The 19,168-nt window shown below is 41.2% G+C and overlaps 1 protein-coding gene across 2 annotated transcripts in view; it reads right to left on the bottom strand.

Moving 5' to 3' along the window:
* CYB5R4 (cytochrome b5 reductase 4) overlaps positions 1-19,168 on the bottom strand; it is a 1,195,924-nt gene that overhangs the window by 856,612 nt on the left and 320,144 nt on the right. For both annotated transcript variants that reach the window (XM_078648153.1, XM_078648152.1), the window contains exon 4: positions 14,268-14,352. In XM_078648153.1, the coding sequence (XP_078504279.1) occupies positions 14,268-14,352 (85 nt within the window). The remainder of the gene's footprint in view (positions 1-14,267; positions 14,353-19,168) is intronic.

The following is a 19,168-nucleotide window of genomic DNA, read 5'->3' as shown; positions in this document are numbered from 1 at the left end:
TCCAAAGGACATGTGTGTCTGTAACATGCAAGTTTTAAAAATGCTTTTGTTTCCTTTTTTAACAATTTTCGCAAATTAACACGAGGGTCAACCTCGTGTTAATTTGCACTTCCAATTTTCAAATCCGCTATTTTAAAAAAAATGATGCATTGCATTTAAGGAATCGCACAAATGCGATTCCTTAAATGCATTCGCAATTTTTAGAAATGCTAAAAATAGCGAATTATGCACAAAAGTTTGATGCATCCCAAAAACGGATTTTGCATTCGCAAACGGCCGATTTTTCCGAATCGCACCGTTTGCGAATGCAAAAAACGTTGATGCATGTGGGGGATGATGAATTGCATTTAAGGAATCTCAAATTGAGATTCCTTAAATGCATTCGCAATTTAAGAAATCGCAATTGTGCACTTTCTTAAATTGCGAATTTCTAAAAAGGGTTGGTGCATCCCAAATCAGGAAATTGCATTCGCTAACGGCCGAAAAATGCGATTCGCACCGTTTGCGAATGCAATTTACCTTGATGCATGTGGCCGATAGGGTCCTATTCACAAACAAAGTAGTAAAACTACACTCTATTTAAATTTATATATTAGCATAGTTTTACTCTGTTGTGCTATTCAAAACGTCTGATTTAAATCTGTATGGAAAGCTGCACCTGAAGGATTTTTTCACATAGATTCCATGGAAAATCAAGTAAGTTTGAAGGCAGGATACCATTCTCTCTGGATGAATTCTCAATGCTGAAGAACACCTCATACGAAGTTTTTTTCTCCAGGGGGAAAATACTTTTTCCTATGGAGAAACGGCTGATGATATCCATTTTCCTTCTCTCCCTGAAAGGGGATTTACCCCAACCCTTGGCTGAAGTGCAAATACAACCATTCCAGGGTAGAAGCTGTAATATTAGTAGTTTGTGAATACCCAAAAGAATACTTATTGGCATGCAGAAGTAAACCATAGCATGCCGCAAATAGCTCTCCTTTGCCCCGCAACTCACTCCGCCGCCGAAGCAAGACGCAGCTTGGGAATGCTGGGAAAACAACAGAACAGGCGATGCACTCAAAATTAAGACACTCTGTGAGCCACAGGAAGCCGGCGCGAGCATTGCTGCCACTGACATTGCCACCTGAATATTAGCACCTCATTCCTTGCATTGGCGGGTTGACCCAGCCTGATTCTACAAGTACAGTTTGCCAAACATCCTTAACATAAAGAGGTCTGCCCTATCTGAAGGACATGGGTGATGATATCCCAGGAGCAAAGTAAACAAAGCTGAGACTGAGGAGGTGACTTTAAGCATTTATCTCATCATATGTCCTGGGGGGGGGGGAAACGTGAGCCTGAACTTTCTAGATGATGGGTAAAACAAGAATACCGGTGCCAAGCCCCCTATGAAACGATACCGATAGGCACTGTATGCTGGAAAATATCATTGAAATAAATACCTTATAAGAGGTATCCAACAGGAATGAGCCATGTCTACAAAACTGCTTAGAGGGGGCACCAGAGTTAGCAAAGCCACCTTCACAGGAAGGCGAGCTGGCTTGACGGGAGGCAGCGTAAGAGAGTGTGGGGCAATTTGCCAAGGTAATTTAAGAGAGAATACTGCAGAGATGCAGCAAGAATCGACATCAGATTAAAGGGCAGACCAGCCAACAGAAGATTATTCTTAATTGGCACCTAAGTGTGCTCTACAGGAAGTTGTGACTGCACAAACTCCACTTGGAGCAACACCTGAGGTTGCCTTGATAGGTTACAGTGAGGGACCGCTAGGAGGAGGGATAAGCAGGACTGTGGAAAAAGAGCCGGAATGTAAGAAGTCATGCAGGGCTCCCTCCCTCCTCTCAATTCTAACAAAACTGTCACAAATCAAATGGATCTACGAGATACACCAGGTGCATCTACAATCTGTAAAACGGATGAGCTTTTTCCTCTTTCGTAAGCAGGATAAATAAAACTAACATTGCTGAAGACCCTATGGCTGAAGTAACTTCCCTTATAAAACCAAAGTCTAAAAGGATGTAGGAAGTAGCTGCCCAGGCACGAAAAGGACTGATAATCATTCCAGGGTGGCTACTGCACCAGCAGAATTACGGTCTATGGAAAATAATCAAAGCAAAAACATAGCAGTAGCTATAGTAGAGAATGACATTTGAGTCGCTCTGCAACAAATCACGCTTAAGATTCTAGATGAGATCAAAACAGATTAAAAACACACCGCAGGAAATTGCAAGACAGACAGCAGATTGTCTATCCAGCTTAGAAGAGGAAATCTCTCAGGCTCTAGATAGAATGGATATAATGGAGCATCGCATATTAGATTGTGAAGATAAGCTTTTACAGTATGCTGGAGCTGTTGAAAAAAATGGAAAAGCAACTGAGAATCACTTCAGAAGGCCCAACCTGATAATCACTGGAAAAGCTTAGCACAAAGTGGATGCTGTGGGCCCCGTTAGCTATATGAATGATTGGATACAAAAATGTCTCACAAAAAACACACAGGGTCTAACCATTGTCCTCACTCGTAGCATACCTTATTATCCCTGGCAAATGCATTTTACCCCGCATATTTTTTATTGATTTTACAGACTTTCAAATCAAGGAAAAGGTATCTGAACAAGGCAATTCGTGAGAAATCTTTTGAAATTGATTAAAGTAATTTTCAATTAAGATCTTTTTGGATATGACAGTAGATTCCACCAGCCGGCACAAAATATTTAAGAGACTTTGCTACCATCTTTTCAAGTGACAGGGGCGCAGGCATTAATTTACTAGCCTGCAAAGCTTAAAGTACATAAAGAAAGGCTGGTTTAAAGTGTTTGCAATAGTTGAGGAGACAGGAGGATTTCTGAAAAAACATAGAGGGTACAAAGAATTATAACAAAACACAATGACTGAGGTTGATCAATGATATACAAAGATTGAGACCTCAGGGTCATTAGTGTGAGCATCTATTCCAGAATAATATCACAACAGAAAATGAATCTGATGAAAACAGAAAACAATTCCTTGAAAACATAAATCACTGGGGAAATAGATGAATTTGTTGACGTTTAAGTCTTAATGGCATATTTGTCCATTAGACCATCTAGGATGATGAGTAGAACGTTTTGATTGACCCCTGCATAAACATAATATATTGTTATTGATCTAACACTCAATGATGAAACTAAAAAAAAGAAACACACCCTTGTATAGAAAGAGAAAAGAGTACCGGTAACTTGCCCCTTTAGAAGTTAAACCAGTTCACTCAGCAAGACTGAAACCACACGCAAAGATAAAATCCAGAACAGTGACACACCACCAGAATAAGAATTGAGAGAACATGGTAAATTAAATAAAAATTAAACTTACTCATCTCTGGTCATACAAAAGATTTGTTGAACCAGGCTAATCACAAGAATTATTAAAAACTTCCATATCATAGACACCAGAATAGCAACTTTTTGACAGCTTGGTATATATCCAAACTGAAACAAAACAAAAAATGCCTATTTAGGGATGCTTAATGAAAACGGTAACATTTCTTATCAGAGCCACGTGTAAGTCCGAAGTTGAGAAATGATCCAGAGTCCCATGATATGTCATTAGGTCTGGAAAGGGTTACACTTTTCAAAAATGTGGGACCCCACGCCTGCCGAGATAGAGACTGAAAGTCAGCCTTAGAACACATGGCATCTATAGTAGCAAAAAATGGCACCAGCCATCTTTAAATGTGCATGGTGAGGCTCAATGGCATAGAAATAATGTATTAAGTGCCCTTGTGACATTATTTATATAGGCAAAACCACACAAGTAGTCAAGAAGCGCATTCTTCAACATCAATCAAGAATTCAATGCAGGGTTGAGAATGCACCTCTAGTTAACCGTTATATTCAAACTAAACACTCTGAGAAAGACATGTCTTGGTGGGTTATGGAAGTGCTCAAACCATCTATTAGACAGACCAATGTAGACCGAATCCTTACCCTCAAGGAGAATCAATGGATCTGTCGTACAGATAACATTGATAAGGGCTTGAATTTGGCAACGGAATGGCATTCCCTTGCATGCATTGTATAACAATGTGTTAATATAGCTTGTCTAGTGCTGGTAATTGTGTTCTTACAGACCATCTAAATATGATGATGTTTGTCATTTTCTTTCTCATCACATGAGTGTGTCAGCTTTTTCATCTTACTTTGTGACTCTGTGTTGTGATCTTCTGAAAATTTATGTTTTACAAAGACATTAATGATTACAGCAATTTTCAACTTTCTGGGATGGCGCCACACATCATCATCATATTTCATGTACCTTGTCATGTTTTGGTTGCCTAATATGTAATTATTATTTATTTGTGTGATATCCACTGTACCACAAATGACAGTTTTACATGTACTTTGACTTCTTGTTAAACGAAGTGCCCTACGTGACTGCTGAGATCAGCTGGGTTTGATCATAGTTTCACTGTTCAGTGATATATGAATAGCATTGCTATGATACTTATATATTTACTAGCAGCCTGTCCCGATGTTGTACGGGTATGAAATAGAATATGTGTAATGTGTTTATTTGGCAAGGGCAATTTATTTTTAAATCTCGCGGTAGACAACATTTTTTGTTTCATTAGAATAGGGATGGAGAAGGCCCAGCTGCAGCCCTGGATGATGTTAGCAGGCGCGTGTATTTGGCGAGTGATCCGCCACCTGAGCCCGGCTACAGCCCTGGTTGATGTTAGCAGTTGCATGTAATGTCGTTGAATGAGAGAGTTATCAGCCGCGAGTAAATCCGTTTAATGAGAGAGTTGAGTGACAGCGAGTAGAAGAGGCTGCAGTAATTGTCCCCACAGACACGCTCATTTGCGTGTTCCCCCGCTTGAGGCCCAGATGCAGGCCTGTTTGATGTTAGCAGGCGTGTATTCCCCCGCTTGAGGCCCAGCTGCAGCCCTGGTTGATGTTATCAAGCACGTGTAATTAGTGTACTGATCCGCCGCCTGAGCCCAGCTAGAGCCCTGGTTGATGGTAGCAGGCATGTGTAATTTCGTTGAATGAGAGAGTTCAGTAACAGCGTGCAGGAGAGGCTGCAGTAACGTTACTTACCAGGCCTCCAGGTAAACGCATTTGTCACGCCCCCAGCACACGGCCACAGCAGACGATCTTCTGATTAATGTACGACCCACATGGCATGAAGGGCGGAACGTAGCACACGCCCCCAGCGTGCCCCTTGATGCTGCGCAATTGCGTTCACATGGCATGAAGGCCGGACATACGCCCCCAGCGTTTCTCACGCCCCCAGCGTGTCACGCCCCCAGCGTGCCCCTTGATGCTGCGCAGCAACGTAATTGGCGCTTGTATGTACAACTCACATGGCATGAAGGGTGGACACACGCCCCCAGCGTTTGTCACACCCCCAGCACACGCCCACAGCCCACGATGTGATGGCCGTACCAAACTACCCCCATCGTTAGTCATGCCCCCAGCCCACGCCCACAGCACAACGCAGACACACCCACAAGGGACTACTTTGCTGGCACGGTTCTTTTACCTTTTAAATGTACAGAGGAGTTGGCCTAACGGCTAAGGTGCTCGACCTCGGACCTGGAGATCTGGGTTCGAGTCTTGGTAACGACGCCAAACATCCAGTGATTCTGGGCAAATCACTTAATCTCCCCGTGCCTAACAAAAATGAATGTGTGTCCTCATGTAACGTAACTGGTGCTATGTAAAGCGCTCTGATACCTGATTCAGTTTGCGTCAAGTTCGTGCTATATGAAACTGTGCAAAAAAATATATATATATATGGTGGCGTCTGCATAGCCTATGTCCCCATCGTTAGTCATGCCCCCAGCCCACGCCCACAGCACGACGCAGACACACCCACAAGGGACTACTTTGCTGGCACGGTTCTTTTACTTTTTAAATGTACAGAGGAGTTGGCCTAACGGCTAAGGTGCTCGACCTCGGACCTGGAGATCTGGGTTCGAGTCTTGGTAACGACGCCAAACATCCAGTGATTCTGGGCAAATCACTTAATCTCCCCGTGCCTAACAAAAATGAATGTGTGTCCTCATGTAACGTAACTGGTGCTATGTAAAGCGCTCTGATACCTGATTCAGTTTGGGTCAAGTTCGTGCTATATGAAACTGTGCAAAAAAATATATATATATGGTGGCGTCTGCATAGCCTATGTCCTTCTGCTGCAACTGCCCTTTCCAAACTGTATTGGATGTTGTAATTGGTGCTGTGGTTACTGAGATTACCCGCCTCAAAGGTTTGGGCTCTCTCTTTATAATATTAGTATGGATGGTTAAGACTTTAATTTGTCTATGCCCTAGTAGGCCACTCAGTCCACTGATTTCAAAATATTGCTAATATCAATAATTACTCCACATGTTTAGGAGCTTTGCACTTTTGTTAACCTGTTTGCTATAATTATGATGCTTCTGTAATGCTGTTTTGTACTTGCATCCACGGACTTTGACGTTTGTTCCATCGAGCGACTTCTCTCTCATTAATTTCTTTTTCTGTTGGCTCTTGCTTACTATTTAACTAATATCATTTTTTGGTTTTATTTTTAACCCAAGTATGGCTATTAATTAATTGCATTTAGACCAATAAGTAAGTAGATTTATAGTCTGGTCTTTATAATTACAATGTTCATCAACGATATTCCATTGCGAAATATTTTGTTACCGGTTCGGTAAAATGCCACATCTTTTTACCCATCGACTTTCAATGCCATTGAGCCTCACCATGCACATTTAACGATTGCAGCTGGACTACGTTGATCACGGTTTTTAACTCAAACTGTTTTCACAATGCACCACGCAGGCTGTCAGCAGAGACAGCGGGATGCTGGAGGAGCTGCGCCCCACTTTTTTTTTCTGTAAGTTTTTGGAATCAAGTCTAATTTCCAAAAGTTGACGCTGGTGTTACCCATTTTTTATTCCTCTTTTGCCTAGACGGATATAAGCGCTATTCTACGCAAATCCCTCCGGATTGCTCTGGCAAGGTTGTTTTATTTCGGTAAGTCTTGCATATGTGCCTTGGCCCGCTACACACTCTGCTAACTACCTGCGTTGATTACTCACCCTTGACTCCCTCGGACAATACTCTGTTCCCTCGATTAGTTCATGCAATACATGGCTGCAATACAGTAGCGACACTCGAGGCAACGTGGTGACTTATCTTGTAGCACTTGTTTATGTCTTGTAATGTGGGCCTAATGTGACAGACCCACATAAGTTATTATTCTGCCTGGGTTCACTGTCTGTCCATTAGTCAATTGCCGTGTAGATGTTTTCTCATCACTGCGAAAGAGTTTTCTATAACATTTGGCACTATCTTTCTATTTGGCAGCTGCAGGACCCCAATTTGTTTTGCTGGTCGTAGACATCTTAGAATCCCCTAGATGCCATGGGTTCTAAGGCTGCCTTTCTATCTCGACAGGCATGGGATCCCACATTTTTGAAAAGTTTAACCCTTTCCGGACCTAATGGCATATCATGGGACTCAGGATAATTTCTCAATTTCGAACTTGCACGGGGCTCTGATAAGAAATGTTACCATTTTCATTAAAACATCCCTAAATAGGCATATTTTGTTTTGTTTCAGTTTGGACACATAGCTGTCGAAAAGCTGCTATTCCGGTGTCTGTGACCTGGAAGTTTTTAATAATTCTTGTGATTAGCCTGGTTCAACAAATCTTTTGTATGACCTAACATAAGTAAGTTTTGTTTTGTATTCAATTCACCATATTCTCTGAATTTTCGTTCTGGTGGTGTGTCACTCTTCTGGATTTTATCTTTGGGTGTGGTTCCAGTCTTGCTGAGTCAACTGGTTCAACTACTAGAGGGGCCAGTCACCGGTTCTCTTTTCTCTTTCTATACACGGGTGTGTTTCTTTTCTTTAGTTTCATCATTGAGTGTTAGATCAATAACAACATATTATGTTTATGCAGGGGTCAATCAAAACTTTCTACTCATAGTCCTGAAGATGGTCTACTAGACAAATATGCCGTCAAGACCGAAATGTCGACAAGTTTATCTAGTTCCCTAGTAATTTATGTTTTCAAGGAATTGTTTTCTGTTTTCATCAGATTCATTTTCCTTTGTGACACTATTCTTGAATAGATGCTTACACCTATGACCCTGAGGTCTCAATCTTTTTATATCATTCATCAACCTCAGTCATTGTATTTTGTTATTATTCTTTGTACCCTCGTTGTTGGCTCACAATAAATAAGTTTATACTTTGAAAAATTCACACCAGTTTTGAAATTGTTTGCTGTAGATTTATCATGAGCTAAAGGAGATACTTGATGTATTGATTGTTCAATTGGTAGCCACTGGTGTGGGCTTAACAACGCAGTCATTTGTTCAAATTGTTTAATTTAGTTGACTGAATAAAACCCCTTGTAGGCACAGTTACCTATCAATAGTGATATTTCCCAAGCCTCCAAGGGTCGATTGGGTTTCCCACTTTTTCTACTGTGGGGAGGATGGCATCACTATTGAGTTCATTAAGAAGTTTTTACCTGCCTTAAATTAGCATATTTAACATTTTTGAGATCACATTTTAAAAGGCTGTGAAATTTCTCCATCTTTTAATATCACCATCATAGTAAGGTTCCCTAAAAAAGATAGGAATGCAGAGAATATTAATTCATACAGACCAATCAGCCTTTTAAACAGAGCACGAAATTGTAAGGACATGTTTTACTAATCATATTATCAGAGTAGGGAGTTCACTAATTAACAGAGATCAGTGTAGCTTTATTATGGATAGGCAATTACACTCCACAGATTTTTTTTTTTTTTTAAACATGACTCCCGATCTCGGTAAACAGCAGCAAGTTACAGCCCAAGTACTACTATTAGATGCTGAAATGGCATCTGGTCTGCTGGGAGAGTCTTTTTTTGTATTTTAGAGAAATCCGGCTTCCCCCTATATTTTATACAAGTTTTACATAAAGTGTACCAGGGGGCACTTGCACGACTAATAGTGGATTTGGTTGACATATGTGTATGTAAGGTAAAAAGAGGAACAAGACAGGGATACCCCCTTATCCCCTATGTTATTTGCCATTTGTATACTTGTCACTATGATAAGAAACTGTGAAATAGAACTACCTGTCAGAGGGATGCACACAATTAAATTGTATGCTGACAATATAGCGATAAACCACTTTTTTTTTTTTAAAACAGACTTGGAATTCCAGGAAAACGTTTTTAATATATTTTACTTATTTCAACTGGTGGTTGGATATAAGATAAATAGGTTAAACATGGAGATTCTTTTATGTAACTGCACTCTAGACACTTTCAGAGCTAGATCCTCTGGTGAATCATAAACCTAAGAGATATTTCAGCATAAACACCATGGAGGACATTGACAATCTATTTTCTCTAAATTACATGCCATTTGTCAAGAGGATTAAAGTGTTTTTTTTCAAAATGGACTCTGCCCATATCTATAATGGGTTGAGTGGTGTCTGTTTTACAGCTTTCCAATTTTAATTTCACCACTCTGAACTGTGCTTTGCAAACGATTTGATATTCTCAACATTTATTTGAGCCGTTTTTACATTGCAACATCCTTTACAACGCATTATTTTACATCGCCTGCCAATACAACACATTTTTAGAAACTACATTTACAACGCATTCCATTACATCGCATAATACCATTATAACCCATACCATTACAACGTATACATTATATTGCATTTAAGGTAAGTGTTGGATGGTGTAGGGGTAAACATTACTATTCTAACTCCAGTGGGTGCAACAGCAGGGTAAGTGTTGGAGAGTGTAGGGGTACTATGCGTTGCAATGGTATGCGTTGTACTGACATGCGATGTAATGCCTGCGTTGTAGTGGCATGCGTTCTAATGACATGCTTTGTAGTGAAATGCGATGTAATGGCTCTGTTGTAATGGCATGCAATGTATAGGATGTTGCGATATAATGACTGCATTGTAAATGTAGTGCGATGTAATGACTGCGTTGTAAAGGTTGTTTCCAAAAAGAAACACGTGTTGTTGATAAATATGCTGCTTTTATAAGATGACTTGAAAGAATAAAAAAAGAAAAAAAAGACTTGTTTGTGGGCATATATTCACTGGTGCAGTCATAAACTTTCAAGGTTAGCCATGCCTTGGAATGCACAGAAATGGACTGAACCCCACTACTTGAGTTGGATTTATGGGTGGGAATAACTGCATTTGTGGCAGAGATTTCTACACCTGAAAAAAGGTTTACGCCTGCCAGGAATCTTTTGTCAATTTCTGGTAGTCGCAACTAAGGTAAATTTAGCCATACTAATGCCTGTGACCAAATTAACCCTTCTGAATAGGTCCACTGAGTGAACAAGGGACTCTCTGCATTTACCCATACTTTGTACAATATTTTTTTCAAGTGATCTCTAGGTATGCATCTCTACATGATTGCAAAGACAAAACCAGCAACTGTGTGTCAACAGAAAATAATTGTTGCATAGATGCAATTTAAAACTCCATTTCCTATAGCATCAAATAGTCCCTTAGTGACATTGTCAACAAGCATTTGCAATACAATAGCTTTCGCATTTTCGAGAGTGTAAACTATTAGCATTGTAAATGACAATGCCTTAATTGGTATGTTTTGATCATTAACACATAAATAAAAGGCACTGTCATGTACAATGCCAATAGCTCAAACTCTTGAATATGTGAGACCTACTCAAAGAAGTGTCTGCCATTTGTCCCAGGCTGCTTACAAAGTGAAAGTGTGCATTGCGCACTGAATGATGCAGGAAAGCATGCCGTGCCTGAAGTAGGAGAAATGCATTAAAGAAAAAAGTGCTTACAGACTAAAAAAGACGCACCGTGTAACAATCGAAGTAAAAGGGCCAGTCCTCATGGGAGGTAACAAATGAAGACAAGGCGGTTCTAAGGAGAGATTTACAAGCCTATTAAAGAATCAGAAACCAGAATTTACAAAGGACAATGGCACAAGCTAATGACAAACATGGGATGAGAGTGGGAGGGGCCTCTATTCTGTACTCCAATACAGCATGGCTGGCAGAGCAGTGCATGTGCTGCCCAGGCTAGACCTAAAAATGGGGTATTAACAAAGTGCCATGAACTTTTTGACACTGAGCAAACAGCCCACTTTTGGCATTACTCCATTCTCACTGAACTGCAAGCCCCCTGTGACTGCACGCCACACCCTGGAAGACTCACAAGACTCTTCATCAAGGGTCTCCTCTACCGGCACTACATCATAGTCTATGAGAACAACTGCCTAATCTCTCCTTGTAGAATACAGGATTGGGAAACAAAATCAGCATGGGCAAATGTTGTCTTATTAGCCCATGCAAAGAGCATGCGTGAGAGTTCCCTCTTTGCAAGGGGTGAGTGGGGGCAATTGTCACAAAGAAGTCTTTGTTCAAATGAAAAAAAATCATTAATCTTCCAACACTTTTCCTGATATACTGCCTTTTTCCTCCTCTCATTTTACTCTTCAGTCCACCTCACTCCTTCTGTTCTGCTCTTATCAGTCTCTAACCAAAACATCTCTATGATTTCGTTCACACCCCTCCACTATTCTGTTCTTTATTTTCCTTTCGTCTTTCTTCTATCTTTCTTACTAACTTTTGTCTTCACTTTTTTTCCCTCATCGTCTCCTTTTCCTTACTCCTCTCATTCTCGTCCCTCATTTCCTACATTATGTAATAATTTCTTTATCTTCTCTTCTCTCTATCCTCTGCTCATCCTTCTTTCCCCCCTTTTCATGCTACCTTCCCTTCCCTCTTCATTTTCCCTCCCCTCCCACCTTCCTCTCCCCAGCTTATCCGTCTCCCCTCTACGTTCTATCTGGGTCTCCTTTCTTCCCTTACTTCTTTCTTTACCTCCCTCTTTATTCTTAAAGAAACAAGGCAGTACTTGCAGTGGTACTTTCCGAGAGACGTGTACTTGAGTGGTGGAGACTGAACCTGGGAATCAAGGAGAATCTGGCTCCTTTATAACGTTTTCCCACAAGGTGGATGTGCTAAGTAGGAGTGGTGAAGCTCTGATGAATGCAAATAAAACTATGTTGGCTATTTTTGGATGAACTAAAAGCAACACCATCAACCTGCCTTTTGTGTAGGTGCTATCCAGTGGTGTTGCTGCTCTGCTCAGGCACACCTTCCTAACATCTGGTTATTTGGACATTCAGCTTCACTTTACCTTGCCTAGGTTTACACAATAGAAATGCCACATACATACATGCCATGTATTTACCTAGAAGCAATAATTTAGAACTTCTTTACTCCCTTCCGAGGAGTACTCCATATTTTAGATCACACAGCTCACTCCCACAGCTCCCTTTAATGATTGAGCTGGCACTTTTCAGCAGATGAAGCACACCTTTTATAATGCACTTTACCACCTTATCCCTCACTAAAATAGGGTACTGGAACTGAGAATTGATAGTGGTGACTGGACTTGGGGTAATGGACACTGTCATCACAGTGCTTCCTCCCACTTCTGACCCATCTCATCTGCACACATCCAGGCTGAGGCGCACAGCTTCACCATTAGATATCACGCTGTCTGCTCTCTTGGTCTCCTACTTTCATGTCACCGGCATGACCAATATCACAGCACATACAGTGTGATTGACAGTGCAACGCTTCACTGGGCCTTGTACTGTTAATCACACTGAACGTGTGACGTCAGCCATTGGTGAAGAGCTCTGATGGCCATCTTTCCATTAGAGAGCTCTGTAGCCCTTCTGCAGACATGCTTCAAATCACAGCACTGCCTGTTAGTGCCATAAATCCAGAATCTGTGCTTGCCAATCTGACATACACATATTTATTTCCACTGTTATTATGAGGGCATGTAGCTGCACTCCTTTGAGCCCTCGAGTTACCGAAAAATAATGTAGGCTGACCAGGGACAGGCTCCTACGTTAAGGCGGAGGAGCATCGCCCCACTAACTAAACTGCCTCCAGATGAAAAATAAAATGGCAATAGACATTATTACCATTTTATTTTTCATTGACTCTGCAAACCTCCTTCCCGAGCCGAGTCTCAGGACGAGGTTGGGCCGCTGCTGATTGGCAGCAGCAGAGAGGAGTGACGGGCTGGGCACTTTAACCCCTTACCTGCGGGGCTAATTCCCCCACGGTGCGGGCGGGGGGTGAGCGTGGTGCCGCAGTGCTCATGACGAGACCAGGCCGTCACGAATAACGGTGGAGCTGTGCTCATGATGGCCTGGTCTCGTCACGACCCATCCCTGATTAATTCTCTCACACAGGTGGGGAATTAACCACGAGTGGGCAGAGCTGCTCTGTTATGACGAGACCAAGCCGTCATGAGCACAGCTCAACTGTGACTCATGACGGCCTGGTTTCGTCATGAGCACACAAAGGGTTAAAGTGCAGGTCTCTTTGGCCAGCCATCTTGTGAAGGCCAGCCAGACATGAGCACTTTAAACCTCTCAATCAAGGTGTGCTGGACAGCTAGTTCGAGACTAAGCAAAGGCCTCCAGTGTCCTTTCGAGTGCTGAGAGATCCTGCTCCATCCAATCCTGGCGCTGCGCACATGCTGGTTAACAGCATGGGAGCAGCACCAGGATTGGTTAGGGAAGTTGGCTGGGCCCAAGGAGAGAGGAACGCTGGGACAGAGCGAGTACGTGCAGCAAGGTAAGTGAGATTTATTTCATTTTGTTAAAATGTACTTTATGTGCATTTTGCCCTAAGTCACGTACATGCATTACAATACTGTTTTAAAGTTAAACATTTTAACTTTAAAACGATAATGCAATGCATGTCAGCATGAATTTAGTTGATATATTTTTTTGTCCATTTGACCGGCCCCCCCTTCATAGCTGGCAGCCGCCACTGAGGGTGACGTAGCCATTATGTCGGGACAGGGCTGGACATAGTGACAACATCAGCCGTAGACTTTTTCAAAACAGCTTACTGACTGCGGGAGAAGTCAGTGCCTGATTCCCACTGCAGCCAGTCTTGGCTTGCCCATGTACTCTGATACCCTCGTCCTCACTAACTGTATTTATATGTCATTCGTAGCGATTCGAATCATATTTGTCAACCTGTGTAAATGAAAAGTCTGTCCTTCTGACTTCATTGGACAAGGTAAATAAAATATAGTGAGCTGAACAGACTTATAAGGGATGCGCTGTATTATCACAACCACCGAATAAAAGTGTTAATAATATGTCTGTAAAAATATATTCGAAATAACATGAACACAATTTTACACAACTAACCAGCAGCTTGTAAAAACAATACCTTTTGCAATCGTGGCTGGCTTCGTTGACATTCTTCCAATAAGACATTCTTTAAGCATAGATTCATAATTGACCCAACGGTGTACCTGCGTGTGAAAATCAGATAGACAATCTTCAGTTGAAAACATAAGGGCAGTGACATGCGGTTGACATGAATGACAGTGAGCAAACCCATCATCTGAGGCATGCTAAAGAGCAACTGAAGAGCCTTTTTTTATGTCTTTGCTATTAACCATTTTAAATAATTCTGCCATGTCGGAAGAACAACCTACAAAAAGAAATCAAAGTGGAGCAATGCTCCATACCATAATCTAGCTGCTCCCAAGGTCGAATGAAATGATCTTCACCCGTCATCATATGACCAGTCATGTCAGCTGTCTAATAACATAATTACTAACATTCTGTGACCAAAAATATATATGATTTTTCAGGTTTTTAAATTGTTAATTAGCAAAATGATGACAGCAACTGAAATATCACACGACCCTTTTCACAGTGCGGATATCGAAAATTACAATGTGGCAATCAGGAAGGAGCCACCAAGGTCCGATATGTAATGTTGAGGACAGTGGCTAGAAAGAGTTGCTCTAGATACAGTTCCAACAGGTGTTTGCAACAGTGGCGGCATCACCGCTATGGCGGGGGAGCATCGCCCCACTGCCTTTGAGCAGTGTAAAGGAAAAGAAATATAAAATGAGAATAACTTTGAGTTATTTTCATTTTATGTTTCATTTGCGGGCGGGCGGGTGGATGGGGCTGCTCTGCTCACAGAGCAGGTCAGGGAAGGAGTGGATTGCCCACTCTTAAGTTATGTTAATGTTATGTTAATACATTTGTAAAACGCATTGCTTACCCAGCAACAGGGCGTCCTATCGCTAGTTTGAGGTCATATCGCACAAGGAGAGGTGGGGCTGAGGATTAGGCCACAAATAGCCAAGTCTTCACGGCTTTTCTAAAATCCCAGTGATTCTAAATGCTCCTGATGGTCACCGGGAGAGCATTCCAAAGGGCCGACGCCTTAGCTCAGAACGAGAGCCCTCTTGTTCTTGCTCTTCTGACTCGGGGCAAGCCAGGTGAACGTGGGACGTACGGAAATAATAACATATATATAGGTCCTGGATAAATAGCATCATTAGTTAACTAAATACATATTGGCCTTTATTTATGATGATTACTCATATCGCAACATATAAATGCGTTTGTACAGAAAGTAAATGTAATAATAACTATTCAATATACTTATTACTTATAGAAAAAACAAATACATAAATCAAAATGATTAAATATTAAAAACAAGTAATACTAATTATTTTATATAAAGAACAAACACAAATAATATGAGTAATATCTATAGCTATATAAAACTTTCAAATAAATAAATAAATAAATCTATATTTGTATACTTAGAGGAAAGACAAATACATGAAAATATTTAAAAATAATAATAAAAACAAACACATAAAAATATGATATACCAACATAAATGTATAATTATCATTATATCCATATATAACTAGATCAATATATCAATAACATAATGTTATGAGTGTGTGATTAATTGGTTTCTTTTCCTATAATAGCCCAAATCTGTTCACAACGTGTACATATGATAAGAGCAATTGTATCTATAAGTGCTGCACTATTAAAATATCAGGGATAAATATAAATGTAAAACATTAAAAGAAAATTATTTAAAAAAACAAATGTAATAAGTAAGTCTTAACTTACAGCAAAAATGGAAAGCCTGAGTTTGTAAATATCTATCCATGCATGTACGTACGGTACTTCATGCAGGACAATTTCATATCTCCTGATTATTTTCCACACTCATATCATGTATCAGTCTCTATGTATGTATACTTCTTATGAGTGCTTACATATCTATATATTTGCCTCCCACTGCAAAACAAAAAAAAAGTTAACAAATCTCCCAAAACCACCAGTCCATGACTATTCCTCTTCCAAAATATCCCCTACCTTCACTCTCCGACTCATTCTAAACCTCTTTTACTACTATAAACTCCCAAATAACCGTTTCCAAACTCTTGCCTCCTCTATCAATTCTTCATTCTATTACTCCAACTAACAGGCTCTCTGACTCATCCCACATCTCTTGTACTACTATGAACTCCCTAATAATCTTTCTAAACTCTTTCCTTCTCTGTACATCCTGTATTCTATTCATCTAACTAACAGACTCTCATGTCTAGTCTACCACTACCAATCACAATTCATGTTTCCCTCTACTAATCCACTACTAATCCACCTTTGGTTTGGCATAGTGTGCAATTCATTAAAAAGGGCTTCAATGCCTTGCCAGGTGTAGTAAAATTACAATACAAATAGGAGGCAAAATACACTGTGCTTCTACTGAAATAGAAGGTTGATGGCGAGCACATGGCTTGCTGGCTCTACTTACTCCCGTGTTCAAAGTAATTCCTTGTGGCTAGACGTCCTGACAGAGTGCTACAGTCATGCTGTGAACCTGGATGCTCTTGAGTCAAGAGGTAAAAAACTAAGACGAGGCATGTGGTGTTTATATTAACCAAATTACTAATATATTTAACCCCACCGGTGGGCCCCTTTTAGCATCCCCTGTGTAATTTCACAGGTCTTTTGAAATTATGGTATGAAAGTATCATCTAATCCAATGGAATCCAGGAAGACTGATTTTGGGATAAGGTTAACAATATGTCTTTTAAAGAATGTCAAACTTCCTTTATCAAATGTGGCTTCCAGTTGCTCATATCACATTCCTTTAATTAACCAGAATGGTATTTATTTTTAATGCTGCAGGATGTTCTGTGTGTGGTAGAATACAAATGATTAAAATTTTTAAAAAAGTAATATCTCAGTCAGGCATTGTTTTTGATTCCTTAAATCATGTCTTCTTTCATATGAATTATAAATAGTCAGCCAATCATAAAATATCCCATGACATATCTAAGAGAAGATTGAAGACCGAGAGTAAATCAGAAGACTACATAGTATATTTGAACTGCACTTCACTTAGTTGACTACATAATGTCCAAACTGCTGTCAGGTATGTTTTGTTCCATTCCTAAATAATCAACACTGGTTAATCACTGGTCACTAACAAGCTATCCAGCATTTTCTACTCAGCAGTGATCAATGAAGAGTGAGCAATCACTATTGACTTTAAAACAGATTGCTGTTACTGCTGCTTTTTAACATTGGGAAGCCTCTCAGATATTCAGTAATTACTTTGGTACGTAGCAAGATATGCATTAACGAATAACTCGCCATAAAGAAGAGTGCTCTGGCAATGATATCTCATGTTATGTTACTGTTTACTACAGTGCGTTATGCTTCTCATTGATCTCCTCAAAGCACCAAAGAGAGGGAAAAGAGTGTTTATATTTGCATTGCGCTTTCGCTTTAAGTTCAAGCGTGTTGCAAAAATAAACACGTGCATGCCATTAAAATAAGCAGCTTTGTCTCTGCAGATCTCCATCTGCTCGGGGAGAAAGACAGAGGGAAGGGGAAACAAAAAGTGCTTACCCAGTATTAAAAGGCCACAGTCTAACGTCGCACGCAAACAATCCAGTCGGGATGGGCGGGGGTAAAAAGGAGACAGGGTGGGAACAAATATGCCTCATTTCCAATTGGAGGCTAGCGTTTAGCATAAACGATGACGCCAGCCAACCAAAAGATGGGCGTGGCTTCAAGTCCCCTTCTGAAATTTTATTGATTACTATACGCCTCGCAGAGCGAGGAGCACATGCGCGCTCCAACGCTAGGCGAGACCCAAACACTGACAAGTCACTTGCGTCAGGCTGGACAATTATGTCCAAGAGCACTCAGAAGAAAAACACTTGTGTCTGACTAGAGACTCTCCTGTGCATCCCCAAGCAGTATGTGGTCCTCAGATAAGAAATAAACCACTGATCATGTTCGATACTCTTGCTCCATACAGAGATGAAAAAATACTACCTAAAGTACACCTCCAAATCCGCAAAAGTGCTGAAATGTACATCTACTGAATATATAACAACAAAGCTGTGGCAGTTCCTTGTCAGGGGCTCCAGGGCACATCCCCCTGCCGCCTATGGGGCCCCAGATCCTGCACTTTGCCTATTCCTATCCCAACACTGCACATTATTTAATTTAGCAACGTTCATGAAAAAATGACTTTCATGTTTTCATGAACACTGCCAGTGTGCAGGTCAGTCCTCTCAGACTCCTCTCCAGGCTCCTGATGGCAGAAGGAGGAAGAGAGGGACGCAAGGGTTGAGACGGCTGCAACATTATCGAGCTGCTAAAGATCACTGTTAAAACCAGTCTGCGAGCAGTGTAAAAAGGAAAACGTTATTATCAGTTTCGTTTTCCTTCCGGCTTGGGTGCAGGGCGGGGCAGGTGGAGCTTGGCTGGCCAGTGCAGGGGACAGGGGAAGGAGTGTTAAGCACACTCCCCATGTGTGCATCACTGCTCAAACTGTCTTTTGCACTTTGCATCTTCTCCACAAGGGTGCATTACACAGCCTGATGGGAAACATGCCCAGCTTCCAAGCCCCTGTCTGAGTGCCGAACCACGGTGCTCAGACCAATCACAACGCTGCTGTAAGGCAGTGTTTTGATTGGACAGGGGATTCTGGGAGGTTGTGTGCTTCCTGTTGCTGCGCCAGAAGACAAAGGAGGAGAGGCGGCGGCACCAAGGTAAGTCCATTTTTTTAATACCCCGGCCCTACCACCTGGGCTCAGTAGCAGCTGCTACTGGATAAAACATTCTACTAGGTAGGTGGATGTCTGGATTGCGCATGCCCGAGGGGCACAGTTCAACTACGGTCCCCTCACACAGGCACAAACCATTTTATTTGGCAGACACACCGAGGAGCATGCTGCAGGCAGCAAAGTATGTCTGCTAAAATGTGGCTGTCAAGGC

Source organism: Lissotriton helveticus, chromosome 6, assembly GCF_964261635.1.
Source record: "Lissotriton helveticus chromosome 6, aLisHel1.1, whole genome shotgun sequence".
Taxonomy (NCBI): Eukaryota; Metazoa; Chordata; class Amphibia; order Caudata; family Salamandridae; genus Lissotriton; species Lissotriton helveticus.
This window is presented reverse-complemented; position numbering and strand designations above follow the sequence as displayed.